This window comes from Cercospora kikuchii, assembly GCF_019650295.1.
Source record: "Cercospora kikuchii DNA, contig_00008, whole genome shotgun sequence".
Lineage (NCBI taxonomy): Eukaryota > Fungi > Ascomycota > Dothideomycetes > Mycosphaerellales > Mycosphaerellaceae > Cercospora > Cercospora kikuchii.
In genome coordinates, this window is record NW_025408589.1 from 1731105 (window position 1) to 1757835 (window position 26731).

Below are 26731 nucleotides of genomic sequence, written 5' to 3' on the forward strand. Positions count from 1 at the left end.
GAATGCAACGATCTCTGAGTGCAACCGCAGGCCGCTAAGCCAATCAGCAAAGCTTTCCATGGATCGAGAGCCAATCTATTTAGGCGCTCGCACTCAGAGGTCGTTGCATTCAGAGGTATCCGCGATTAACTTGTTGCGTGCATGCTTTCTGGGGCAAACCTCCCGAGCTACTTGTATCTAATGCCGCTCTCCTCACAGGATGCATGATGCCGCTCCTAGGAATGGCCCAAGGTGCTACATCCATGTCGGTCTGAATTTCACTCCCACACTTTCCTAATAAGTGCGCCCTTATGACCGTCGCCAAACCCGTGACCGTCCAGAAGCTGGGCGGCTTCATCTTCGGTCAAATAAGAGGGCTCTTTGCCATCCTTAACCGCTCGTGCATATTCTTCGAGTGCCTGCCGCTGCTCCCGATACAGGAGATCCGGACGTCCAACAAGCTGTTCAAGGAACGGCTCATATGGTGTCTGAGGATCGCGTGTCATCCTCACTTTCCAGCGCTGCAAATCCCTCCGCGCTCTCATGAACGTGGCTAGGATGTGTTTGATGGCATACGTGCGGGCACCCAAATCATTATTTGGGTTTGCTGGATCTTGCAGTGTAAGCAGGTATGGCTGGTATTTTCGACGTTGGCCTATCCGCCATTGTCCAGCTCGGATTGGATCCCCTCTTCGCTCGGCGTAACGCGCGAATACGTCGTATACACGGTCCGGGTCATGCTTCTTGAAGATCTGGCGTGGGAAGCAGGATACTCCGTGATTGGTGGGATCGACCACGTTGCACGGATGGTAAAAAGCGAAGAAGCGGCGCAGCAAACTGAGGACAGGCGCCGACAGTGTCTTTTTTGCGCGCAATATTGGTGGTATGAGCATGACGAAACAGCCGTATGAGCCAATACCGCCGGAATACACGGGCAGAAGGCCTCTGACGTCGAAAAAGGTACGGATGACAGTGAATAGAGCACGCAGCTGAGGTATCTCTGAAAGATACTTTGCGACGGCATCTTCTTGTAGATATGAAGGCCTGCCTGCTACAATCTGGAAATCGAGGCCAGATGGTCGATGCTGGAAATTGATGATCGGGTGGAGGCCGTCACGGAATGTCACCAGCACGAATCTTTCTGGATGTTTTCTCAAAGCATATTCGAGTGGTCTCATAGATTTCAGTATCCTTTTGCCCAGGACATATGGTTTCGCCCTATGTGGGACTTCATTGTCTGACTGCTCCCAAACGCGGATGTCAATGTCTGAGGTTGGCATGGCCAACCCGGTTTTCTCGGAGCCTTGAAGCTCAGCTGCAATGTTTTGGTGTCCGCGCAATGTCTCCTGGATAAAAGCCATGACCTCCTTGGCGGCAGTCTTCCGTGCGAATGTTTCCAGTGGAGTGGGCTTCATATAGTTGACAAACCGCGCGATCGCTTTCTCGAACTCGTGTTCAGCATACGCAGTACCACGAAGATTCCCTTCTCGCCTCCCTTTTGAAGATGTCTCCCATGGCGCGGGAGGTAATACGTCTTCTCCTATGGCAGGCGTGCGAGGCTGCACAACCATTGGCCGATAGTCGAATGCGGCTCCAATTTGCCCTTTTTCGTGAGGAGACCATTCCTCCGTGTAATGCTTGTCCTCGTGCAGTCGTCGATTAAGCAAGGCCAAATTGACTATGTCGGGCTGCCACTTATCCGCCCCAACAAACAATCTCCCGTTCAGGTGTGGAAGCCAGAGCCGTTCATCGGACATGGCTGTGGATGGTACATCGCCTCGCCCGCTTGGCGGCAATGCCTCTGCTCGAGCAACTTGGCGCCGCAATATCCCTCGCACGTATTGTTGGAGAGAGGTCACCTCCGTTTTTGCTGCTTCATTGCCATTTTCTGGCGTCTTAATGCGCCGCACTCTTTGCTTGTTCTTGCGCTGCCCACTTGTTGTCCGCGCATCTTGTTTCGATGTCGTCTTCTTAGTCTCGGTGGAGGCTGTAGGCGAGCCTTCATGTTCAGTGTTAGGTCCTCCATCTTGTACATCTGCAGTTTCCTGCTGCCGCCCAGCATTTGGCAATTCTTCCCATTCTGTTGGCTCCCACGCAGACGGAATGCGATCATCGGATTCTCTTCGTGGCGTGGCGGTTCCAAACGCAGAGCGAAGTGCTCGCGATGGGTCGTAGGCGTTAGTCGCACGGCACACGGCGCGCAGTGCCAGTCGATGGCATTGCATGGAGGTGATGGAAGCTGTGGACCATTGTGAAGCTTCGTGCTTGCTCACAGCAACGAGCTTCACCTGCAATGCCGAAGCCACGAGACGGGGCAGAGCTCCCGTCTTGGCAAACCATATCAAACAGTACTCGCGAAAGTGTTGGAGAAACGCGGCCACATGTGTCTGCGGACTATGCTACACTCCAACGAGCTCTATCTGGGCGCTGTGATTACAGTACCAAAACCTTCCAGCCCGTTTAAGCCGTTTGCGCTGCTTGATGCACCACCTCGAACGCCTTGCTATGCATCCACGAATGCCGCCTATCAACGCCTGTGACTCGTATACGCCCTATAGCACAGGCCTGGACTCCGGAACCGTGCCATCCAAAGCGGCCACTGCTCCCACATTTCCGCCGTCGGCGCTGCCATTGAGCAACGCGATGCACGAGATGACGTCTGCAGGCTCGAGCAGATGCCATGATGCGAGCGTCTGCTTAGTCTTTGCACCTACGGTGACTGCGAAGCGATGATCTTGCGGCAGATGAGACTGGCCGAGCGAGCGGAACATGTCTATGATGAGGTTAGTCATGCTTGTTGCATGTGTGCATCACGATGAATGTCTTACCTTCGTCAGTGAAGTCGTCGCCAGCACAGAGTACGAAGTCCGGAGCCTTTGAGGGTTCCATGCCGTACTCTATAACCAGACGCCTCGCAATCTCGCCCTTGTTGACAAAGCGAGGCCGCACTTCCAAGTTCGCTTTTCCTGTCATGACTTCGACCTCGTATTCCCTCGCCACTGTTTGCTGCAGATACCTCTGGCACTCCCGAGCGCGATACGGTCCAAGCTCTGGATCCGCACGCCGGTAGTGCCAGGTCACCGCGATCTTCTTGCGTTCGATGAAACTTCCCTGTGTCTGTTCCGAGTAGCGAGTGAAGACCTTCATAACATCTTCCTGCCATGACATGTCCAGCGTTTTGGTCAAGTTCTCCCAATTGTTCGAGTTCGGTGGTCGCATGAATGCTCCGTGCTCAGCAGACAGACCGAGCTCGGGAATGTGCCCCATCCATTCGTCGAGGAATTCTTGGTCGCGGCCACTGATAATCCAGACCTGATTCTTAGGGTCCGAAGCAAGTGTCTTCAACGATCGGATGACCCTATCCGATGGGATCGCTGAATTCGGGTCATTGACGATCGGTGTCAGAGTACCGTCGTAATCGAACATGAACAGGCGTCTTGATGAATCACGATATCGCTGCAACAGCTTTGCGCGGTCGAGGACTGGAGTTACGAACGATTGATCGTAAGAAGCAAGGTTCGTCAGCAGACGCTTGATGTAACTCGAGGTCCAGTATTGCACCGTGTTAGTTGTCACATGCTGATTCAGCAGTTGGTGCTTCTGCTCTCGCTCCTCTCGACCCATTTGCAACGCGGCGTAGATCTCGTCTGCTGTGCCTCCAAGATCCCATGGGTTGATGTGAATGGCATCCGCCAGGCTGCCAGCCGTACCAGAGAACTCAGAGATTATCAGAGGACCGTGGTTGTCGCGCTGGCAAGCAACGTATTCGAGAGCTGTCGTGTTCATGCCATCGCGGACACTCGTGATCAAGCCCAGGTCGGCAATACGAAGCAATGCGAAATACTCTTCCTCTGAGAGATACTGGGGATAGTGCTGAACTGGCGTGAAACTCAACGATCCATACGTTCCATTGATTCTCGCGACCAACTCAGAGATCTTGTTGGCGGTCTTGTCACCTTTGTCATCGCGATCCTCAATGCTAGTGGGGCTCGTGACCTGGATGAGGACGACCTTGTCGTGCATGTCCGGATGGCGTTCAAGGAATATCTCGAACGCTTGCAGCTTTTGTGCAACGCCTCGGACTGTGTCAAGACGATCGCGCCCGACGATGATCTGCTTCCCGTGGTATTGTTCGCGAAGTGATTGCATTTTGGTTTCGACCCCGGGGGACTCGAACGCAGCCTTGATCGTGGCCTCCGCGTTGATTCCGATGGGGAATACATCCACCGGCACATGAGCTCCATATGCATCCACGCCGGCCGAGGAAGACGGAAATGAAAGGATACGCGTGCAGCAGGACGAGAAGTGGCGAGCATAACTGTATGCCTGGAAGCCAATCATGTTGGAGCCAAGAACTCCCTCAAGTATCTCCTTGCGGCGAGTCAGGCACCTGTAGTATTCACTACTGGGGAACGGGACGTGTAGGAAGAAGCCAATGTAGACGTTTGGCAGGCGTTGCCTCAACAAGCTTGGCAGGAGCAGAAGGTGATAATCGTGTATCAGGATGATGTCGCCAGGAGTGTAGATGCTGACAATGTGATCCGCGAAAGTCTTGTTGAGCAGGCAGTAGTCCGCCCAAGTCTTCCGAAGAGCTCGACCGTCGCTGGGCTCATTCTGCTTGTAGTGAAACAACGTGAACAGCTCGTGTTCTGCGTACCGCCTCCATCGAGCTTGGTTCCGGAAGGTTGCTATTTCGTTGTCGTCAATGTCGTCCCACAGCCAGACAGGAGAGACATGGCCGCCAGATTCCGCCGCGAGCTTCCTCTCGAGCTTGCGTCTGTCGGCCAAGGGCACATGCAATTCCGATATTTCGGTTGGCTGCGGAGATTTCTCGCCCTTGTTGACTGGTATGGGAGCGGACTGCTTGCTGAGTGGGACCGAGTCCATCGAAGTGATTCCATTAGTCCCAGCAGAATGATCGTCATCTTTACGGCGGATCACTCGATCAATTTCTCCAGTCCAGCCGACTAGGGTGTGCTTCCAAGGAGACTTCTCGGACGCGAGCCACGAGAACGAGTCGAAGAGAGCGGATGTACCTCTTCTCTGTTGGAGCTCCTGCTTTGATGTCAGTCATAATCTCACAACAGACCTCGACAATGTGGCTCACCCATTCCCCTGAAGTGGTGTAGCCGACCTTGTAGGGGACGGCAAAATTTGCGCTGATGATGTTGCCAGTCAGGCCCAAGCTAGGATGAGCGGTACGAGGGTCGATGCTATCATAGTCTGTCGTGGAAGTCGGTCCAGTGAGACTCAGACGGCGGAGAATTTCCTCTCCATTCTTGGCTCCGTCGGTGGCTCGTTGAGCTGAGTTCGGGTCCGTCGATGGCCCCGGTCGATCCGAGAAATACTCTTGTTGTCCGGCAGCGCCAATGGCTTCGAGGACGTGGGTGGGCGGGTCGCGCGTGAGTGCCGAGCCTGTGCTTGGGGGCACGTAGGCCTCGTTGCTGACAGTTGGAGTGACTGGAATGCTCGTGACGTCTTCACGGAGGTGGGCAGGCAGCGTGGTGTCCTGCCTCTCGGCGGTTGGACGAGTGTTGGGCGACATTCGCCAGCCGCGTTTCACGAGCTCGCGCTCGAATTGCTCCCACTGCTTCATGGCTTGAGTCAGCAGTCGTTCTTAGACGCGAATAGCACAAAACTTCAGCAGTCGGCCGCGGGATGGCGGCCAACACGACACGGCGATGGCAGTTGGCAACTGGCAATTGGCAATTGGCAACTGTCGAACGGCGAATGGCGAATGGCGAATGGCAAATGTTAGGCTCGGCGTGGTCCAGGTGTGGACGTGGTTCGGGTGCTCGCGTGGTCCGGGTGTTGGTGCTGGCAGTGTCTAGGTGCTGGCGGCACAAAGTTGATGTTGATGGAAAACAGTCGACTCACGCGTTGCTGCCTGGCGATTTGGTTGCCTGGCGCTTGGAGCTCAAGTTGTTGGCTATGCGCGAAAGTGAAGTGAAGGCTCGAAACGGCGATTTGCGCGGGAGGGCTGCTGCAGCACGCAGGTGGTGGTTACACAAACAAGAAAAAAAAAAGCGACGAGCCGCAGGAGAAATGTCAAGCAGGAACAAGCAGGTTTGCCGCGAACGAGAGAAGAAGCACGCGCAATGGCATCCGCGCAGTCAGTGTTCGCGCGGTTATGTTGGCCTCGCACTGGCGCTGGCGCTGGCAAGATGAAGTCACAGCATGTCACAAGAAAGAGCGCGGGCGAGAGTTTCACGCGGCCCGCAGACAAGCCGCGAACACGCAACAGACGCATGAGCGCGCGCGCGTCTTTTCTGTCGAGAAGAGTCCACCAGCATCGAGACTCGGATCCTGCCCTGCGACAGTGCCGAGTGTCTTGCGTGAGAATAGTTCTGCATCGCTCCTCACACTCTTCTGCTGGGTGCTACGATGCCGTTTGGGCTGCCTGAGACCATTGACGCTCAACGCGTGAGCACGTCTCGGTGCTTTCCGTTTCCTGCTTCTCCCCAATCGCCGCAGCACACGCATCGGCGCGGCGCATCAGATATGCTGCTCGAGTGCCCCTGTCTGTCTGGTGTTCAAAGTCAATTGCAGATTTGGACCATCCACACCGTTGAGCGAGCTTCACTTGGTGCAATACTGCCAGCACCGCGGCAGCCATCTTCCAGCGATGCCAAAGTCCCGCAGTTCACCCCTTGACCGCTCATGCTGCAGTTCGAGTCCACAGCGCGGAGGGTGTGCGTAGTTGATGCTCGCATGCACAGCATGGTGGGGACTTTCAGTGTCTTGGCTTGCTCATTTGGCGGGGCACGGACTGACTCCCACTTCGAAGCTGATATTGCTCTGCTCTTCTACGTTTCGTGTAGCCGATAACAATTTCAGTCCAAATCACAAATCAAGCAACGCACGGTCTTTACAATGGCGGAAGCGGCTGCTGTTGGTGAGTAGCGCAATGCCAAAGCACATGGCACCAACCTCGTCCATCCACGACTGACACACTTTGCAGACTACTCGCTCAACAACCCCGACACGTGAGCGCGTGCCCAGTGGAACTCTGCCAATCGACAGCCACTGACCGAATCACAGGCTCACCAAGTACAAGACTGCGGCGCAGATCGGCCAGAAAGTCCTCGAGGCTGTTTCGGGTCAGTACATGCCAGCACCTGCCTCGAGTACTTCGAGCTGACATGCTGCAGGATGGATCACGGAGGGTGCCAAGGTCGTTGAGCTCTGTCAACGAGGTGACAAACTTTTGGACGAGGAGATCGCAAAGGTCTACAAGGGCAAAAAGATCGCAAAAGGCATCTCGCACCCCGTCACGGTCTCGCCCAGCGACTATGTCACTCCATACACGCCCCTGGTCTCAGACGCCGAGGAGGCCGAAACCACACTGAAGGCGGGCGAGCCGGTCAAGATTCAGCTTGGTGCTCAAATCGACGGCTTCGGTGCCATTGTCTGCGACACAGTCTTTGCACGAGCCAAGGGAGATTCCGAGAAGACTCTCTCCGGACGGCAAGCCGATCTCGCACTGGCAACTCACTACGCGAACGAGCTCCTGCTTCGTCTCGTTGCTCCTCCCGGACTGGTCGCTACAGGCACGGAGGAAGAGCAAAAGAAGGCACAATCGCAGAAGCCATACAGTCAGGCAAAGATCACACAGCTGCTCGAGAAGGTTGTCAAGAGCTATGACTGCAATCTGGTGGAGAATACGACATGCTGGCTCTTCGATCGCAATGAGATCGAGGGCAAGAAGAAGATCATTCTGGCACCAGGCGAGGGCGTGAAGGGAGAGGGCCTTGCTGAGGTCGGTGAAGTCTGGGGCCTGGAGATCGGCGTGAGCACTGGAAACGGCAAAGTCAAGAGCTTGCCAAAGAGGACAACACTGCATCGCAGAACTGCTACCACCTACGGACTGAAGCGACCCAGCTCGAGGGCCACCCTTTCGGAGATTCAGAAGAAATTCGGCACGTTCCCATTCAGCTTGCGCCAGCTTGACAGTGAGAAGGACGCCAAGGTCGGTGTGATTGAGTGCGTCCGCGGTGGTGTTGTTCGCGCATACGAGCCTGCAGGCTCTACGGATGGCGAGCCAGTCAGCCGTCTTTTCGAGACTGTCGGTGAGTAAAAGGACTGAGGCCTAGACTGTCCGAGATTCAGGTTATTGTCAAAATGCATTTGCTGACTTCAGTGTAGCCATCACCAAGAATGGTGTGCAGAAGCTGTCAGCACCTCCAGCTGTGGATATCTCCCAGTGGCAATCGGACAAGAAGATCACGGACGAGGAGGTTCTGAAGATCTTGGAGCTGCCCCTGAACAAGAACAGCACCAAAGCCAAGAAGCCAAAGAGCAAGAAGAAGAAGAAGGCCAAGAAGGCAGCTGCACCAAAGGCCGAAGAGGAGGAAGAGGAGTCGGAGGAGGAGAGCAGCGACGATGAAGAGTAAGCGCTCGTCTGCAGTGGGCTTTGTGTCGATCGATGGAACCGGAGACCATGAGGTATGCCGACTAGGCAGACGCTGCAGCGATGGTCGAGTCACTGAGCACTTGATAAGATGACAAATCGCCACCAAGGGGGGCGAGGCAACTCCAAGCAGTGCACGTGAGATAGCAGACATAGAGTCATCTCGGCCTGCCTGTACAGAAAACGAATGGAAAACCCAGACTCAGCTGCATCGTGGTGGCGAGAGCCTGCAATAAAGTGATGCGTAGTCCGTCTGATGTAATGTCTCATCCCGAGGGTGCTTCGAATCCACTCTGTGTGATTGTGAGCCATGGAGTCGGCATTACAATAGCTGCTATTGTCAGACGCGACTACACAAAGTCTTGCATAGCATTCTGTTCCACTACTGAGCACTATCAAGTGATCATTTGAGCACGTTACATACTTCGTATTGTGTCGTGTGTGTTCGGTCAAACGCGTGCAAAGTGGTCCGAGCGGCGTTGCAACTCTCCTTGGTTATCGAACTTCGACTCCTAGTTCACGCGAAGAATCGCGTAGCGTGTGTCTTGCAACACCTCGCAACGGCCGCATCGTCCAGGGTATTTGCGAATGCAGATTCGTGTATTTGATCTAGTGCACGTCGCTAACATGCTTGCAGTGACGAGTGCATACCACTGGCCGTGGCCGAGCAATCCGATCCGAAAACAATGCCCAGCACGGCATCTGCCACACCTCAAGTCGAGCGCATCCTCCCCACACAACGCAGCGGCAGCAATTCAAGCAAGGCCGCGCCCCATGACAGGGCGAAGGAGAAGACCTTTATGGACCGCTGGGTAGAGCCGTCGCTCGCTGCGCCCAAGGCCTCGTACGAAGATCATGGCGCGGCGCCATACGGCGTGCTGGAGCATATGCAACCACTAGGCGAGTTGCCAAATACAAAGGTCAAGCAGAGAGTGAAAGGAGAAGGGGCACGCAAATCTGTGCTGGGGCGAAGCTCTGCCGCTGTAGGCGGAGACGTGCAGAGCACTCCTGAAGGGACACCAGCACCAGGAGCCAGCACACCGCAGCCTACGGACCCCGCGCCTTCGCGTCCGATCGTGGTTGATGACGAAAAGGACGATGACTACGCGCCTGGGAAGCATGGCAAGAAGAAAGAGCGATCTGCGCGACCGCGAGCTGTGAAGCGAAAGAGTGAACCTTCGGAATCTGCAACTCCTGCCCCAGCACCTCCCTCTGCCGGCGCAACCAGGAAGAAGGCCGCTGCCGCTACGAACCATCGAGTACCGCAATATGCCTACGATGTTGATAAGCTCAAGCGAGTGGTTGAAGCCGCCAAAGCACGTGCAATCGAGGTCGGCAAGCCCGACCTCGCGGATGCTGTCAACGAAATTTACGAACAAAGCCAACTGGACAAGAATCTTCGCGTCCTACTTGAGGCTATCTTGACACAGAACGCCACGCAAGCGCAAAATACCGAGTTTCAGGACTATGTACGCGCTGCTAAAAAGAAGCTGAAGGATGCCAAGAACAAGGCACGGCAAGCCGCAGCAAAACCAACCGAAACACAGCAGGCTCGAGCGGCCGCGTATTCACCCGCCAAAAGTCTCACTCTTCAGCCTGCACACTCCTCGACAGCACCTGAAGCTTCTACTGCAGTGCCATCTACCGAATTTCTCGAACCAATGAAGCCCAAAATCTCTCTCAAAGTCAAGTCGCCCATGAAAGATCCCAGCCGGCGTCGTTCAGGCAACGGCAAGATGTCAATCTCACCGAGGAAGCGCTCGGGTAGCGTTGGTAGTGACTCGTCGCTCACATCGCTTACCTCGAATGAAGATGACGGCGAGGAAGAGGTCAACTCCCCAGCTCGGCCGACCAGCAGCTTTGCTGGGCCCTCGTCGAGAATCAACGGCCTTCAAGGTAAGGACCATGCTGCAGAGCGTGGCTCTCTCGCAGCCCCCAGTAATGCCATCAAGCGGTCCTCCGCAGACGCGTTCGATGATGAGGGCGAGCGTGCTCTGGCCGCCAAAAAGCAGAGGCTCAGGGAGGGCATTGAACGCGATTTCGAGTACCAAGAAAGCAGTATCCGCCCTGCTCTGTCGCAACCACGGTCACGCTTGCATCGTGTAAAGGATGGGGCTCTCGCACCACCATCGCTCCGGTTGGAGTTACACGGCAACCGAGCAGCAAGTGCTCGAGGAAGCCGAGCAGTGTCCAACGATATCGACTCGCCATTATCTGACTTATCACCAGTAAACTCCAGGCAAAGCACACCCAGATTTAACAAGCCGGTGCCGAAGCTCGCAGGGAAGAGAGCGAAGACCAAGCAGTCGTAAGTCATCATCATGCCCTTCTTTCCCCCAATACCACGGAAGCGTGGCTCAACAACTGCTGCACTATCCGCATGCGCTGAAGAATGCGACGCGACTGCTCGGGCAGTATCTCCCATATTCGTCCCAGTCAAAAGTTCCGTTCTGCAGAGTGGGGCATGCAAACAGCAGCACCACTTCAGTCATCATTGCACGAGCACACATACTGACTCAACAATCTATGTACAGACCAGAGAAGCGACAGTTGGCAGCCCACAGTGGCATTTCTGGCGCTGGTGGCGCAGGAAGAAACAGTCCAATCGGGGATGATGACAACGAAATGGTAAGACAACGCGCAAGGCGATGCGCTAAACCCTTTACTCTCGCTTCCACACAACTCTCTCCTGCACATCACCGAAACATCCCATGCATCTCCCGCAACGTCACCTCTCATCGTCGCCACTACTTTATATGCTTCCTGCATTCGACAAGAAGTTGAATCTGACATCTGAATCGCAGCGATCCGAGAACAACGACTTCTGCTCAGCCTGTGGCGGTTCCGGCTTTCTCCTTTGCTGCGATGGGTGCGACCGGTCGTTCCACTTCACCTGTCTAGATCCGCCGCTCAGTGAGGAAGCAAAGGAACTCGACGAACCATGGTACTGCTACATCTGCGTTGCGAGGAAACCGATTTCTGCCGATTACCCAGAGAAGAAACCCCCGACCGGCCTGTTTGCGCCACTGCTTGCTGGCCTCAAGAAGTCCAATCCCAAGACCTTCGACTTGCCGGAGCCCATCAAGAACTATTTCGAGGGCGTCAGTGCAGATCGCAACGGCGCTTTTGCGGATGCCTTGAGTGGCAAGCCGACACGGTAAGTCCACCTTGTCAAATTATCGTCTTAGGATGCGGCTGACATCATCCTCACAGTAATCGACCTGGGTACTCTGATGATCAGCCTGATTATTACAGACTGCGCGACAGCAAAGGCAATCTTGTACTGTGCTACCAATGTGGGCACTCTTCTCAACAAATTGCTGGCACGAAGCGCGCCATCGTGACTTGCGATCACTGCCAACAGCACTGGCATTTGGATTGTCTGGATCCACCGCTTGCAAACCCCCCTGCGCTCAATCAGAATGGGAAGAAGGTACATGATTGGATGTGCCCACTACATGTCGACCAGGAGCTGCGCAAAGTCGACGTCTCGTCGCTGCAGCGACGCAGAGAGGTGGACGCCCAAACTTCCAACCGTCGCAGAATCCATGTCCGAAAGCCGAAGAATCCGGTCGTCGCTGACACCGCTCTTACTCGCGGGCATCGCAATAACGGCATTATTGAGGTGCTTGAGGACGAGTCCGATGCATCTGACTCGGATTTCTACGACCACGACGACGGGCCGATGGTGTACAAGCTGCCTGCCCATGGCATCAAGCTTGATTTTATCGACAAAGTCAAGGAGTAAGGTACTCACATCCAGATGATTAAACCATGACTGACATTGGCACAGTACGCGCGTGCAAGAACTTCGCGACGAGCGGGCATACAAGCGGCGCAGAGTCAACATTCCTAACGACAAGCCCAGCACGCTGGAACAAGCCAATTTCGCGAAGCGCCCCTTCAACGAGCAGCAAGTCGCACTCAACCTTGCGCAACTCGCGAGGGAGAACAAAGATCTGGGACTGGGTGAAGACCAGGTGCAGAATCTCGTTGGTGCACTGATCGTAAGTCCTGACCAACTGACTCTCCAGCCTTCCTACATGACGTCAGCAGCAACTAATCAATTCCTCACAGGCTGAAGCCCCCTCTGCCGTGGTTGAGGAAATCATGGCGGCCGAGGACGCCGAGAAGACCAAGTCTGCACCTTCGGTGGCGCCACCGTCACCACTAGCGAGCGAGCAGACTACCGAACTTTCTGCAGAACAACGCAAGGAACTGCTAATCTTGCAGGAGCTAATACGAAGGAGACTGGAGGGTTCGAAAACCTGAGCTGCGGTCGAGTGCTCGAACGGGCTCATGGAGCCTCCTCGCCAGGCATACAGCATTTTTTTTAGTCGCCGAGGGAATAGGAAGAAAATGCGCGAGCAACAAAGGTCGTTCCAGGCTTGGGGCTTGCCATGATGGGGTGCTGTATCGGCTTGTATGGAACACAGCCATGCATGTTTGGGCTTGTCCAGATGGGAACTGCGCTGGAGCAGACACTAGAACAAACGACGACGATCGAAGCTCAAACGAGCGGAGAACATGATACTGCTATGATAGACAGAAGACTTCACGGACGCGCGAAGCAAGAAGCTGGAACGATGGTACTACACACAAAGACGAGCAGATGAGGGATGCAGATTGTCAGAAGTGAATCTGAAGCGCAAAGGGCGAATGAAGTATAAAGGATGTTACTTTTTGGTAGCTTTGCTCGCCTGCCATTTTGATCCATACATCGATGGGTATTGGCAGATATACTTAAAGGCAGACTTAATGCCAGTTTCTTGCCTCGGGAATGGTTCCATTTGTTATCACGGCTGTTTCTGTGATTCTCCGGTGGTGGTCAGCTTCGCCATATGGCTCGTAGTCAGCGCTATTTCCGATATGAATAGGCCGATAGCAGAACGATGAAGAGCGTAATCCACTCTAGCTCTCTGTAGCATGGAAGTCCTGAAGTCTCGGCTCGCTCGTTTCGACGTCCAAAGCAAGTCCGCCGGATCTCTAGACCAGCCTTTTAGTGGGCATGCATTACATTGAGAAATGGAGGAAGGACGACTTGCCATCCTGCGATGGTTAGCTCAAGGTATTCCTCCATCGTAGGTCTCCTGAGTGTTCAATATATACAGACCACAGTCTTCGCCATAATGACAGTTGTTTCGTGTCAGGCAGTAAAGCTCCTTCTGGATACCGAAGAAGACTCCATACTTGTTCAGGCACTAGATGAACATAAAGAGATCATTGCTGTCGAACAGAACAGAGTATCGCCGCTTTTATAACGTCTGATGTCAGAATTGCATTGCCGTTTGCCTATCTTAAAGTTCCAACATACTATCGAATAAACCTCCTCACAGCCCTGATATTCGAACAACTACCCTTTGCTCACCACTCAAGAACTAGCCTTCGCACAAGCCCCCAAATCCCTCTTCACAACCTCCGCCTCAGGTCGAATATCAAAATCAAAAATATCAATCGGCAATCCCAACGTCGTACACGCATTCGGGATATCCACAATGCCCGCAATATGTCCTTGAACAGGCGCACAAGACAACAACAAATAGATTTGATAATCGTCGTAACCATATCTGCGCAAATATTCGATTACACGCAGACAGGTTTGACGATAGGCAACTGTGGCATCCAAGTAGTGTTGTTTGCCATTTTCGTCGACGGAAAAGCCTTCGAAGTAGATGTATCGTCCGGGACCGAATTGGGGTTCGACAGGGCCGGGGATGTAGATTGGGGATTTGGTTCCGAGGCGTTCGAGGCCGTTTTTCATGACGGAGAATTTTATGGTTATTACGCCGGCCATTTCGATGGCGCTGGGGGGAGGTCAGCTATGTTGATTGTCCGCAGCGATGATCGGAACGATCAGTGGAGAGTCTTCTTACCCGCAGAAACTGATCTCCCCATCACCTTGAGAGAAATGCAAATCACCAACCGAGAATTTAGCTCCCTTGACATGCACAGGAAGGTAAACCTTGGATCCTCGACTCAAGTTCTTGATGTCACAATTGCCTCCATGTTCGGGTCTACCTGGGATGGTTCGCGCCCCCTCTCTTCCGACCTTCTCTTTGATTTTCTCATCGCCCGTGCCGACGTGGACATTGACCGGCTCGGGCGGTTTGGCGACATCGCGGTTCATATGGCTGCAAGCCGAGATCAATTCTCCTTCACGCTTATTCCACAGTTCGAGAACCTCTTGGGATGGAGCACAGCCCAGAATACCTGGATGAATGAGGCCAGCGAAACGGACTCCAGGTATATGTCTAGAAGAACAATTGATGCCTTCGAAATCCCAGATCGCTTTGGCGGGCTTGGGGTAAATCTCATCGAGGAAACCCTACACTTTCGTCTCAGTGATATCGTTCTCATTGTCCAGCTACACCAATGTTATCCTGGCCAATGTATGGAATACTCACCCCACCATTCTCCTTCGCAAAAACCCCAGTAAAACCCCAAGGCTGATGCTCCAAAGGTTGCACATCCTGGATATCCACGACCAGAATATCTCCCGGCTCAGCATTCTCAACGTTGAAAGGTCCAGTCAAGTAATGAATTTTGGTCAAATCGACATCTCGCATATCATCGGCCGAATCATTGTTTCCGATTTGTCCTCCGGTCCAGTCGACGCATTCGATCTTGACGGTTTCGCCATCTTTGATGTCGCCGATTGTTGGGACTGGTTGAAATTTGTTAGGTGAGGTGAAGTGAAGATACGATTTGGTGGCTTACGTACTGTCAGGATGCCATCGGTTCTACAACAGCTCCGGGTTAGCTGTGGACATCACGGTCATTGGTGTTACCCTAGTTTACTTACATGCAGATAGGGAAGCGTGCCCGCATCTTTGTCGAGCTCTACCTTTGCTGCGTATCTAAGACCTTCTCTGCCCATGATGGCTATTGCTTTCTGGCCTACTTGTTGATGTGTGAATATCGATTTGGGGAAAAGAGCTGGGCAGTGGAGACAAGACAAGAGAATGGGTTTGGGAGCAGCAATGTCGTTGATCAGTTCGCCTATTTGTACTGTCCTCGTTTCCCAAGATCTGAAGCGGGGTCGCGGCATTGCACAACAAGACCATCGACAGATAAGATGCCTGTCTGCCGGGAACACGGCCGCGTGTCTCTCGTGGCCGCGGCTGGTCTTCTGACAAGATGGCTGATAAGAGCTTCAACAATAGGTTGCTCAGTTCATCAGTTGGCAATTGTGCTGTCATCGAGAGCTCTTGCTTGCGGGGCGCATATGGAGCTGCGAGCTTAGCCAGCTGCCAAACTCGGTCACGATGAACACATGGCGAGAGCCGAAGTAAACCCGCCATTGGGATTGCAGCGAACATTTTGGGCCAATGCATGGCTATGCTGTGCTGCTTCGTTTCTTTGCGTAATTTGGCCTTCGAGGAAGACATTGCTGCGTTGCTGTCGCTGTGTATAGCCTGCGTTCACGAAGCTTGCACCACAGCCTTAGAGTTTTGAGACAGCAGTTGCATTATGATTGCTCGTTTGTTATAGGGTCCTGGAGTTCGTGATGTATACAGCAACTGATTCTCACGAAAACTGACGTCCTGTTTTCACCTCAGATTCTGTTGCACTGTGTCTCTTCTCTTTGAGTGTCGTGTTTAGTTTGTCGATTGCGTCGAGCGGCAGGCTGACGAATTCATGCTTGTTTTTCCAGTGGATGTCCTCCTTCTTGAACTCTTCAACTCGCTGTGGCTCTGGCGGTGGCTCGGTGATTTTGGTGACAAGGTACGCTGTGGAAGCTTCGGCGATGCCATAAATGAGCACACCGAGAAGCGGAATTTTGAGGAAAGAGACAAAGGCGAATGCAAAGCCGAAGAGCACACCTTCTCGATCGCGAAACCACTGCTTCTTCTGTTCGGGCGTGTAGCGAATCCGTGAAAAATACGGATCGAGCTGGGGAAACTGTCAGTGAACGACATATGGCGAGCTACGAACAGAGCAGCTCACCAATTCGCGCATGAGCGTTCTGCTGGAGAAGTAGCTCTGCAAGAACATGACCAGGTAACGCTTCGGCAGGAAGATTGAACTTCCAAAGATCAACAGAGCAGGTGGCAGTCCTACGGCCTTGTTGAAGGTGTAGAAAGATGCCGCTGGAAGCACAAATCTTCCGACGTAGGGTAGGAGAGACAGCAAGTACACGCCCAACGACACGGCAGCCTTCTTGCCAAACCTGAAGCAGAACGCCTTCAGTGCCTGGTATGGTTCTTTCTTTTGCGCCGAAGGGGCTTGTTGGTTATACATCCTCAAGTTTGGGTAGTACATAGCTCTTAGCTGCGACGGGTCGTCGGTTTTGTGCTTTTGAATGTACGTCTGGTCGACCCATTGGAGACTCTCCATGAACAAGTGGTCCATTGCTGGGCTCAGCTGACGGATGAAGGTCATGAGGAAGAATGGGATCTGTAGAACGGAGTTCTCGATGAAGGAGATGCCATCGATAATATCCGCATCCCAGGTCGTTTCGGAGAGGTCGATGAAGAGGCCGAGGAATTGGAGAAGCACGCGGATGCCAATCGTCTGAGCAGTGTCAGCGCTGCCTCTCCGACTTCGACAGCGATATTCATACGGGTATGGCCACGAGTAGCCTGATTGCCAGCCCAGCTACCACAGCCAAAGCCGCCTGTTTGTAGAGCTCGCTGGTGAACAAGTTCGGGTTCTGGAGAGCTCTGTTGGCGCCGACCACAGTCAATTGGGCGCCTCGCACGATGCTGTTCAGCTCGAAGCTGCCGAATGAGCCGGAGTTGCTCATTGTGTCGCTATTTCACGGGTCGGTGCTGGAAGAGCTGTGAAGGTGAGCATGCGACAAGTTTTGAGGAAGTTGAAGCGATGACGTGTTTGCTGCGCGTCGTCGCTCTGCGTAATGTAACGCCGTGTGCCTGGTTCCTCAGCTCCCTCGCTCTTCGCTATAACAAGAAGCGTCTTCCTCAAGTCAACGCTGCCTTTCCAGGTCGGTTGGCTATTTTGAGCTTTGCAGGTCGTCCGCGGCCCAGCACAGACCAGACCTTTGCAACGACCTCCGCGTCGTTGAGCTGGTCGATGGAAGGCAGTGTCCACTGTTTGTGGGAAGATGGCTACGCACCGGGCTGTTCGAGTTGTCAGGGCGAGTACAGATGGCGATACGGGCTCTATCTCGAGTCCCTCGCGAATGTCAGCAGCAAGAACAGCATCGTGCGTGATCAAAGAAGTCCAATCTCTTCATGCATGGCCTGTAGACCAATGACGCACGCCGACGCAGGGATCGACCATTCCCGCGTCGCGCATGTGAACAGGCCCGAGTGCAGGCTGCGGGTGTACTGCACTGTGCATACATGAACATGCTCCTGTCGTGCGAGCATCGCAACGTGCGGCGTGGATAGAGGCCGACTGAAGCACGCTTTGAAACTTCTGAGCGGACCAAATGATCATCGCCCAACGTCGCCCGCTACCAAGAATCGCGTCTCAACACCCGCACCACTCCTCTCGCGAGAGGGAGGGTGCAACGGCAACTGCTCCTAACGCCAACGACGAACCCGATGCTAAGAGGTGTGCCGCCAACATGTCGACGACTGTCCCGAGAACGCCTGAGCAGCCCACGCGCAAGGCAGCGCTGAACCGATCCTTCTCCGCCAGCGCCTCGAAACGCCCCTCGACCGCGGTAGACATCGGCGCCACGGAGGGAGTAGAAACGCTTTTCACACATCCGACAAGCAAGATTGTCAAGTTTACGAGCAGTACGACAGGGCGACCGAGTAGCTCAGGGACGTACAGTCCGGGCGGCAATCGAAATGGCACACTGCCATGGGCAACATCGACAGAGAAGACAATGGCGGCGGGACCTCTCGAGATATACCGCGTGCCAGGCTCTGTGTCATTTTTGCATTCGGGTTCCCTATTGCACGCCATTCTCCCGAGGAGCAATTGCTGGTGTGTGGACGGAGTGAGCAAATTCGCTATGCGCGTATTGCCAGATACGTATTATCGCATCGAACTACCTGGAGACACACCTGAGGATCTCGAAAGAGTGGAGGAGTTCAAGATCACGTTGCAGAAAGTGCTATTCTATGAAAGGACGGCCTGCCCATTCGCGAGGACTTTCAGCGTAGACATACCAGAGGAGGAAGAGCCCAGGCCGAGAAGGAGAAGACGAAGGACTGATGGCCCTGCAAAGAAATGGAGACTCGATAAGGCATACAGCTGGAAACCTGAGGGTTGGACACCTGAACAGGACCGTCTAAGTGAAGGGTCAGGATCTGGGAGCGTTACGGCCTCGGATGAGGAAGGCAGCTCAGGCTCGTCTACAGAACACACAGACGAGGGTACGGATACTGTAAGGGCTCTTCCAGTCACCAAGCCCTTCGAGAGAAAACCAACAGTCAAAGATCGAGCCAGAGGAATTGAACTGCGGTCCGTCACCGCTCCAGCCCAAATGCTCTCACTGCAATCTACACCGCCTTTGAGACTGCGCTCAACGCCAACGAAATATGGAATTTCAACATCTTCGCAAGAACCAGCATCGCGAGGGACGTCGCCTCGAGGGGCTGATGCGTCTCCCACACGACCAGGAGCTGCCCGTGCGCACTCGCCAGTGCCTGTCCACGACCCGTCCGCGGGCGGTATGTCAAATACCCAAGCATCGCCAATACCTATATCCCAGTCACAAGGAGGAGTGGATGAGGACGATGCTACTGACCGCCGGTCCTTCCAATCAATCCCGACGGACATGCCTCCTTCTCCTCCGGATTCTAATGTGAGTTTTGATTTTGAATCCTCACGTGGGATGATCCTTCGAGAATCTCTTCAAAGTTCTGCTACATCGCAATCTATTATACATCATCCTACGCTCACCGATAACGATGTTGCGGGCAAACCCATCGTTCTTCAAGAAGGATTCCAAGAACTTGAGGGCTCGGAAAGCAACGCCGCTGAACCCGGCCAATCAGAGACTGGGCTCGGTTTCGACGACGACACCATACACCCGGATGGCACCTCAATTCCATCCGACTCAGCGGTTCTCGAAGACGCGGCAGGTGATGCAGCATTTGTCACCGCTTATGGAGATGGTTCGTTCGGCAAAGATGAGGCTGAGGTACCGGTCGCTACAGGATCTGGGAACATCGTCTCGCTACCGGAGCTATTGCACGATGGCGACAGCCTTCTGCACGGCACAAAGGACGATCTCCACGCGCCTTTGGCGCAAGAGGCATGTGCTCCGGATGTATCTGGCACCTCTGTGTCGTCTAGCGAGCAGACATTGTGTGCACCGGAGGCATCTGAAGTCGTGGAGAGCATCCCTACGGGAACTCACTTGACTCGCGTTGCATCATCGGAATCGGACCCATATGCAGCGATACAGGCTAGGATTCAGGCGCGGAGGGACATTGGGGGCACCACAGGTTTCGTTCCTATTCAAAGGGAGACAACGAGGCTCTCTGCGATTTCCTCAGCATCGAGCAGTTCCCTTCGTTCGCTGTCACGACGGTCGCAGACAAAGTCTGAGAAGGACCAAGCAATGGCCACAGCTCTTGTGCGCAGAGCGGCCTCTACCTTCCTCGGGCCTCCGGTGAATCTTGTAGCAATTATGCTTAAGATCGCAGCCAGATTTGCGAAGGGTGCTTTTCCCAAGGCTCTGCTGTTCGAAAGTCCAGCTGGCATGCCTAAGCATGTGCCAGGATCGTTTGACCTTGACGATAGCGACATCGAGCATGACTTTGATACAGAAGCAGAGGACCTTAGTGATGATGGAGAGGACGATTTTGGAGTTCCCCTAAGGAGTCCGATCAGAATCGCGATCAGCAGCGAGAGCGTGCCGAGGGTGATCGCAGAAAGTAATACGAAAGAGAGAAAGGGCTGGGACGTTGATGTATGAGCTGGATATTGCTGAGCTTCTTCGCGGTGGTTTCAGCGAGGCGTTTGGGCCTGGTTTCTTGCATCGGGATGGAAAGTGGGTGGATGATTGATCAATTGACACGCTGGCAAGAACGGATCAACTGTACCGACGATATTACGGATGATGGTGTATGGGAACTGTATTCTATACTGTAGGAAAGTGGTGCAGCGGCTTGCTCACACGTATCACCCTGCCAATGTTTCAGTATACGTGATGGTTTTGGAAGATATATATGTGATGACAGAGGGCCTGGGTTGAGCGCACGTGCCGACAACCACGCTAGAGCATGGAGCGTGAAATGAAACGTCATGACCCCATCCACAACGTTCGCGTTCACGTTCTTGCTTTCCGAACTCGCTATCGCAAGTGAGTATTCTCATCTCTATCTGACGCATTTACTTCTCAGTCACTGCGGCAGTCGCGAGGGGGATCAGGACTCCCCACAATAGGGCTGACAATGGCGTGTCAATCTGGTGGCTGGTTCGCGTTTAGACTCGACTTCGACTCCGCACCACCACCGCACGGCGCCTCAAGGTGAGGGCGTATTATTTCACTTCATGCATCTGCGCAACATACATTACACAGCAGAACTCACAAACAGATCTCCCTCTGCATCGATCACAGCCACAACGCGCGCGCACGCATCTTGCAGGCTTGCAGCACGACCAAATGGACGATGCCGAACATCATCACGCGATCCGAATGGACCTCTCAAGAAGTTCCAGTACGCAGCGAGCGCGATAACATCGAGCCGGCAGCCGCGCGCCAGAAGCGCACTACAAGTCTGATTCTCGAAATGCAAGAGGAGGATAACGATGAGGACGAAATCGCGCTCGCATTGCCTACAAGACCGAAGAAGAGGAGACGCTTGACGCAGTGGAATCCAGAAGAGCTTCGTAAGGAAGCTGTGCGCATGGTAAATGGCACCTTAACGCCAATCACCGACGATGAGGGCAGGACTCGAAGCTGCCCCGAGAGTTCTGGGCTCTCTGCTGCTGCAACATCTAGTGACGAGGACACGAATTGGATTGCGCCAGCTCAACCCAGGAAGTTGAAGTGCGAGGTGAGCGACGAGGATGTCGCCAGAGCGCAAGCCAGAAAGCTTTTCGTGCGTCCAAGCACTTCAGCCTACCCCCACTGGATGTATCGAGGTTCGGAGCTGAAGGCCAATCAAGAACACAGAGCTGTAGTGTCTTTGCAGATTGCATTTAACGAAGCATATCCTTCTACACAAAAGACGCGACCAGAGTACACCTACTTTACACTGGACGACTTCACGATTTATCAGCTACCAAGTATCGCATGGCATGCAAATGAGCTCGTCACATTGGAGAAACTCACGATGGCTCGAAAGAGCGAGTTCCTTTTCGCTGGTACCCTGTCCTTTGGCAACAGGAGAATATTTGTAAAAGACATCCCCTTCGATGTCCTCACTCTTGAATATGGTGACGATTCGCGGCCATGGACGGACCGTATATGCATACAGTCGAGGATCGCCAAGGATCAAGAATTCTACTACAGGCTTGGTCGGGCTGCCGTAGAGTATCGGCGCTTCTACACGCCTTTCCTTATGCTTGCGCAATTTACCGACTATTTCATCGACTATATGTGCGACCACGAGGATGTGACAATCGCGCATTTCCGCTCCGACTTTTGGTCGTGGCTACAAGCCGCGCACAGCGACAACGCAGTCTTTCAAGCTTGGCACAAGCGCATACGGCTTTTGGACTTTCGAACGCTGGTTGCAGTCAATGTCGAATTCCTCTGGAAAGAATGCTGGGACATTGATAGCCAGTCAGCTGGTACCTCGGAACCAACAGCACTATGCGAAAATCCATTGTGGAGAGAAATTCATCCTGACAGACTGACGGCAATCCCTACGCAGCCGGTAAACTATGCAGGCAAGACTGTCGTCACGCCTTTTGCATACGCGTGCTTTCAATCGATGTACTTTGCGGATATGCTGGGCATGCATACGATCGCCAAGGAGAACTTGCGCGAGCGCGTCAATGCACGCAAGACGAGTCTTGGATTAACACCACTTTGCAGCGGAGGTTTCCCTGCTCCAGCGCTCATCGAGACGCAGCCCTTAGAAAAGGTTACGGACATTCGAGCAGGCGATGTCGTAGTAATACCTGCAGACAAGACAGGCGACTGGAAGCTGTCAACTGCGGACTTCTGGTATGCGTACGTGCAGCGCGTCTGGAAGGATCGCGCAGGTAGCAGGCGATTGGATGTTTTGTGGCTCTATCAGCCGGAGGATACTACAATCGGGAATGCTTTCTACCCCTACAAGCAGGAACTCTTCCTATCAGATAATTGTGGATGCGGTAAGCAGGAGGCTCTCTATCTCGACGATGTGGAAGATCTCGTAGGCAAAGCCAATGTGTCCTGGTTTGCAGAGAATCCATCGGCGCAGAAAGGCTTCTTCGTGAGACGCACATTCCGCACTGTACCAGAGCTGAATCAGTACGACTTCGTCAAGCTTGAGAAACGCCACTTTTGCTGCTGTCACCAGGATCAATACATCGACAGCTCTGTTGTAACATACCAGGTCGGCGATACCGTTCTTGTAGACAAAAATCAGGATACCCTTGGACGCAATTGCGAACCAGCCATTATCGTCGACTTTTCCAACGAGCCAGACCGAGAGTATGTGCTGTTGCGAAGGCTGGAATACGCCGTGGACGCAGAGAAGAAGAGAGGAGTGCGACCAAACGAGCTGGTCGTGACAGACGAGGAATATCTAAGACCCAGAGACGACATCGTCCGTCGGTGCCACATTAGATTCTTCGCTCGCGAGCAAGTTACAGCGGGCACTATCCCTACGCCCTACGATCGAGATGGCACAGGGGATTATTTCTACATCGCAAGAGACTCGAGAATTGCAGAGCTGACGCTGAACGAAAGCTGGAACCCTTACGATGGCGCCCCCAAAACCAGGTTGACTGGCCTCGGAATATTCTGTGGTGGTGGGACGTTCGACCGCGGCTTAGAGGAAGGCGGCGCAGTGCGATTCCGCTACGCCGTGGACCTCGCAGAGAAGGCTTTATACAGCTGTCGTGCAAATGACCCAGAACCGGACAGGACTGCATACTACCTGGGCTCGGTGAACGAGTACCTTGCATCTGCAATAATGTCCAGACGTAGCGATCTCGTGGCACAGCCTGGAGCAGTCGACGTTATATCGGCAGGTTCGCCGTGTCAAGGCTTCTCAAGAATGCAACGGGACCAGCAAAGTGACCGGTCGAGACAGAATGCGTCGATGGTAGCTTCGGTTATTTCGTACGTGGACCTTTACGCACCTCGATACCTTGTGCTTGAGAACGTTGTAGCGATGACGAACAATGTCAAGGGCCTAGGAGAGCAGAATGTATTCTCGCAAATGATTGCAGCTTTGGTTGGATTAGGATACCAAGTGCAACAATTCTTGATGGACGCATACTACTACGGCAGCTCGCAGGGTCGATCACGAGTGTTTATAATTGCTACAGCACCGACATGCGCTGTACTAGAACAACCCGAATACACACACAGCAGAGCAGCACACCTTGAGCGACGAGGTAACTTGGGGCGGTGCTCGAATGGGAAGCCCTTTGGCTCCCGGCGAGAGGATGCGTACACGCCTTTCGCTCAGGTTAGCGCACAAGACTCGGTCATGGATCTACCTGTTATTGATGACGGGCAGCCGTTCCTCTGTCCGAGTCACCCTGACCACCGCACGGCAACCGAAGAGACGGCCACCAACAGGACTCGTATGGCTGTTGTGCCTCAGCGACCATTCGGCATGTCTCTTGTACAAGCAGCCCAGGCAGGCCTAGTTCGAGGCGAGCCCTTGGAGTTCTCACACGGTAAGAACCAAATCAAGTGTGGACCCGGCAGCAAGTCCTTCCGTCGTGTGTGCCCGGACAGGCCATTTCCGACTATACTCACAAAATTGTCGGTCGGAGACGGCATTAACGGACAGGCTGTACACTGGAATCAACACCGCGTCCTTACCATCATGGAATGCCGAAGAGCACAAGGCTACCCAGACCACGAAGTACTAGTGGGCCCAGCGACTGACCGCATGAAAATCGTTGGCAACAGCGTCGACAGAAAGGTTGCGCTGGTACTCGGGCTCGCCGTTCGAGATTCCTGGCTAAAGTCACCGCCTGTCGACAAGGTTGCAGTGTTTATCGACGAGTCAGCGGCCGATATGCCACCTGCAGGGCTTCGAGATGCCGAAGGAGACCATGCCGAATTTGACACCGACCGAACGGGTATCTCGGCAACGCCAACATCACTGCCGGATGAATATGATGAGGCTGCAGCACCGGCCGATGAGACGACGTATGGCAGCGGCAACATATGGACAAGCCCGAATGATTCGCCCATCGACAACAGGAGCGTCAAGATGGCACTGAATCTGTCAGAACACGATCTCCAATCGATTCGCGTCGGAGGTTTTAAACGGATCAACGAGTTGCTGCAGCCTACAGCTCGACAGTCCCTGCAAAGCGGCGCTGGCGGCCACGAGGGATGATGATGAACGGCATACATCGCACTGCAATTGGCAGAGAACGCCACCACATACCGCAACAACGAATGCAAATCCAGCCGCACCAAAATCTTGAAATAGTTCTGTGGCAAATTAGAACTTACGGTATGCTTTTACTGCAGGACACCAACCACCTTGTGCCACGTCCACCGTGCATACAAGCGCAAGCGCAGGCGCGTTGAGGCAAGTCATCGTGAGGCTCTCCATCGCGCATGTCCGTTTGACAGCGCAGCAAGCAGGACTCAGCCCTGCGCCAACAGGGAGACGCTTGGGCTTCAATGCAATCGGGGGCGTGGTATGCTGGTTATCGACGCCAGCATGCCGTGGCAAGCAAGCACCTCATCATGCCACATGAGTAGTCAGTCGATCATAGTTCGTCGTTGTCATACATGCGGTGAGCAAACCGTACAGTTGCAAAATGGATGTCATGTGATTCTCCAAGCAATCACGTTTCTCGTTTGTTCGTACTCGATTACTTCTTTCTTGCCTTGCTATGCCTACTTCGGCAAGGCACGAAATGTCAAAGCTGCGTGGCCATACGTGTAAAGTACGAAGTGGTGTGGTGGGCAATTGGGTATTGGTGCGGGCTTTGCGATCGTCAGGCACACATGCCCTATGCAGTATAGCGTACCTTTGACCGCCCTTCTCCTCACTCTCTCCTCTCCTCTCGCCGGATCAATGTTGCGAAGCCGAGGCGGTGCCATGGCATTGTGATCAGGTGTCTATACCCATGACATATGTCGTGATGAGGGGTAAGAAACACACGACGATGTTCGCGGGGAAAGGAGAAAGGGATTGCGGCGGGAACATCTTTTGTTTCAAGTGCACCGGTACAATCAATAGGAGACGTTAGTAATTCCCTGGTTGGGCGCTTGCAAACGCGCCTCTTTCCCCACTGCAGCGCGGCTACGTGGTTGTTCTTCCCCATCGTGCACACGCCTTCTGATGTACTGCTGCCCAAGGAGCCGTAGGATAAGTCAAGAACCAGACTAGTGGTGTGCATCTTCGTCAGTATCGTGCTGCTACTGCACGGAAGATCCCACTCGTTAATAACGGCTTCCTTTCGCAATATAACATGCTGCAAGTCATTCAAAGGTATTGACTTGTTTGCGGCGTTCCGGAGTTGTTAGCGAGATATAGCTCATGCTGACGTTCCTTTGCGGCGGGATGGATTTCTCGAGATCTTGGTAGCGACGGAGGCAACTCGCAATGACCGTTTTGGGGTAGCTGCCCGCGCCATTCAGAGAGCTGTATTTTTGGCCCTTGATTGTTGGTGGCGGAAGACATGAATGCATCCTGAAGGCGCAGATTGTGATGAAATCCTGCCATCGGTGTTCCGTTCACCGACTGCAGTGGTCTAGTACCGTGCTCGGACCGCGTGACCGTGTGGACAGTTTCCGTGATACTTCCAAATTCTGCCTGGCGATAAATGAACAACACACGGCAGCACGGAGGCGTGTAAGATGTCGCGTTGCGGAGACAACTCTACAAGATGCTTTCAAGCTTTGCCTCAGCCCCGTACAAGGCTCGCAGGGGCTTGACAGGTCTTGCTCACTACACCAGGTTGTGAGCTTGGTTGGCACTGCGGCGAGAGGAGCACAGAGAAGTCTCGGAGCAACGGCATGCGAGAGTTCAACTCTGCATAGCAGAGGTACGAGGCGAGGCCTGCAGTCGCATGCTTGAGAACGTGGGACGTCCAGCCAACTTCTAGCGAGAAATTCCTCCATTGGCTGATAGCTTGAAATTCCAGTTTCCCAGCGCTATGCATGTCGTTGCTGTACGTTCGATACCGTCGTGTTAAACTGATGATCGCCGACCTTTGCGGTGCCGCATCACGCTGTCGCACGGCACAAGGACCGGCACGCCGCTCGGCCGAGTGCGTGGCAAGTCGACAACGTGCTACTTGCCGAACCGCGTCGGGTCGGATGTTCTTTCCTCA

General features: G+C 53.8%; 7 protein-coding genes across 7 annotated transcripts; 3 read left to right on the forward strand and 4 right to left on the reverse strand.

Moving 5' to 3' along the window:
• Window positions 1-257: 257 nt before the first annotated feature.
• On the reverse strand, window positions 258-2204 carry CKM354_001187100 (uncharacterized protein; the record flags this gene model as incomplete). Its single annotated transcript, XM_044807377.1, has 1 exon — window positions 258-2204. The coding sequence occupies one exon, from the start codon at window positions 2202-2204 to the stop codon at window positions 258-260; it is 1947 nt and encodes a 648-aa protein (XP_044663312.1).
• Window positions 2205-2531: 327 nt separating this feature from the next.
• CKM354_001187200 (trehalose-phosphatase TPS2) lies at window positions 2532-5524 on the reverse strand (the record flags this gene model as incomplete). The annotated part of the gene is made up of 3 exons (XM_044807378.1): window positions 2532-2752; window positions 2808-5034; window positions 5087-5524. The coding sequence occupies 3 exons, from the start codon at window positions 5522-5524 to the stop codon at window positions 2532-2534; spliced, it is 2886 nt and encodes a 961-aa protein (XP_044663313.1).
• A 1328-nt stretch (window positions 5525-6852) lies between these two features.
• On the forward strand, window positions 6853-12661 carry CKM354_001187300 (uncharacterized protein; the record flags this gene model as incomplete). The annotated part of the gene is made up of 11 exons (XM_044807379.1): window positions 6853-6874; window positions 6941-6965; window positions 7021-7079; window positions 7131-8048; window positions 8125-8368; window positions 9027-10697; window positions 10924-11017; window positions 11194-11546; window positions 11603-12133; window positions 12183-12396; window positions 12467-12661. The coding sequence occupies 11 exons, from the start codon at window positions 6853-6855 to the stop codon at window positions 12659-12661; spliced, it is 4326 nt and encodes a 1441-aa protein (XP_044663314.1).
• Window positions 12662-13760: 1099 nt separating this feature from the next.
• CKM354_001187400 (uncharacterized protein) lies at window positions 13761-15266 on the reverse strand (the record flags this gene model as incomplete). Its single annotated transcript, XM_044807380.1, has 5 exons — window positions 13761-14193; window positions 14263-14714; window positions 14794-15053; window positions 15111-15129; window positions 15192-15266. The coding sequence occupies 5 exons, from the start codon at window positions 15264-15266 to the stop codon at window positions 13761-13763; spliced, it is 1239 nt and encodes a 412-aa protein (XP_044663315.1).
• Window positions 15267-15916: 650 nt separating this feature from the next.
• Window positions 15917-17135, reverse strand: CKM354_001187500 (uncharacterized protein; the record flags this gene model as incomplete). Its single annotated transcript, XM_044807381.1, has 3 exons — window positions 15917-16282; window positions 16337-16903; window positions 16953-17135. 3 exons carry the CDS (start codon window positions 17133-17135, stop codon window positions 15917-15919), a joined length of 1116 nt encoding a protein of 371 aa, XP_044663316.1.
• Window positions 17136-17921: 786 nt separating this feature from the next.
• Window positions 17922-20231, forward strand: CKM354_001187600 (uncharacterized protein; the record flags this gene model as incomplete). Its single annotated transcript, XM_044807382.1, has 1 exon — window positions 17922-20231. The coding sequence occupies one exon, from the start codon at window positions 17922-17924 to the stop codon at window positions 20229-20231; it is 2310 nt and encodes a 769-aa protein (XP_044663317.1).
• Window positions 20232-20928: 697 nt separating this feature from the next.
• CKM354_001187700 (uncharacterized protein) lies at window positions 20929-24777 on the forward strand (the record flags this gene model as incomplete). The annotated part of the gene is made up of 1 exon (XM_044807383.1): window positions 20929-24777. One exon carries the CDS (start codon window positions 20929-20931, stop codon window positions 24775-24777), a length of 3849 nt encoding a protein of 1282 aa, XP_044663318.1.
• Window positions 24778-26731: the final 1954 nt, after the last annotated feature.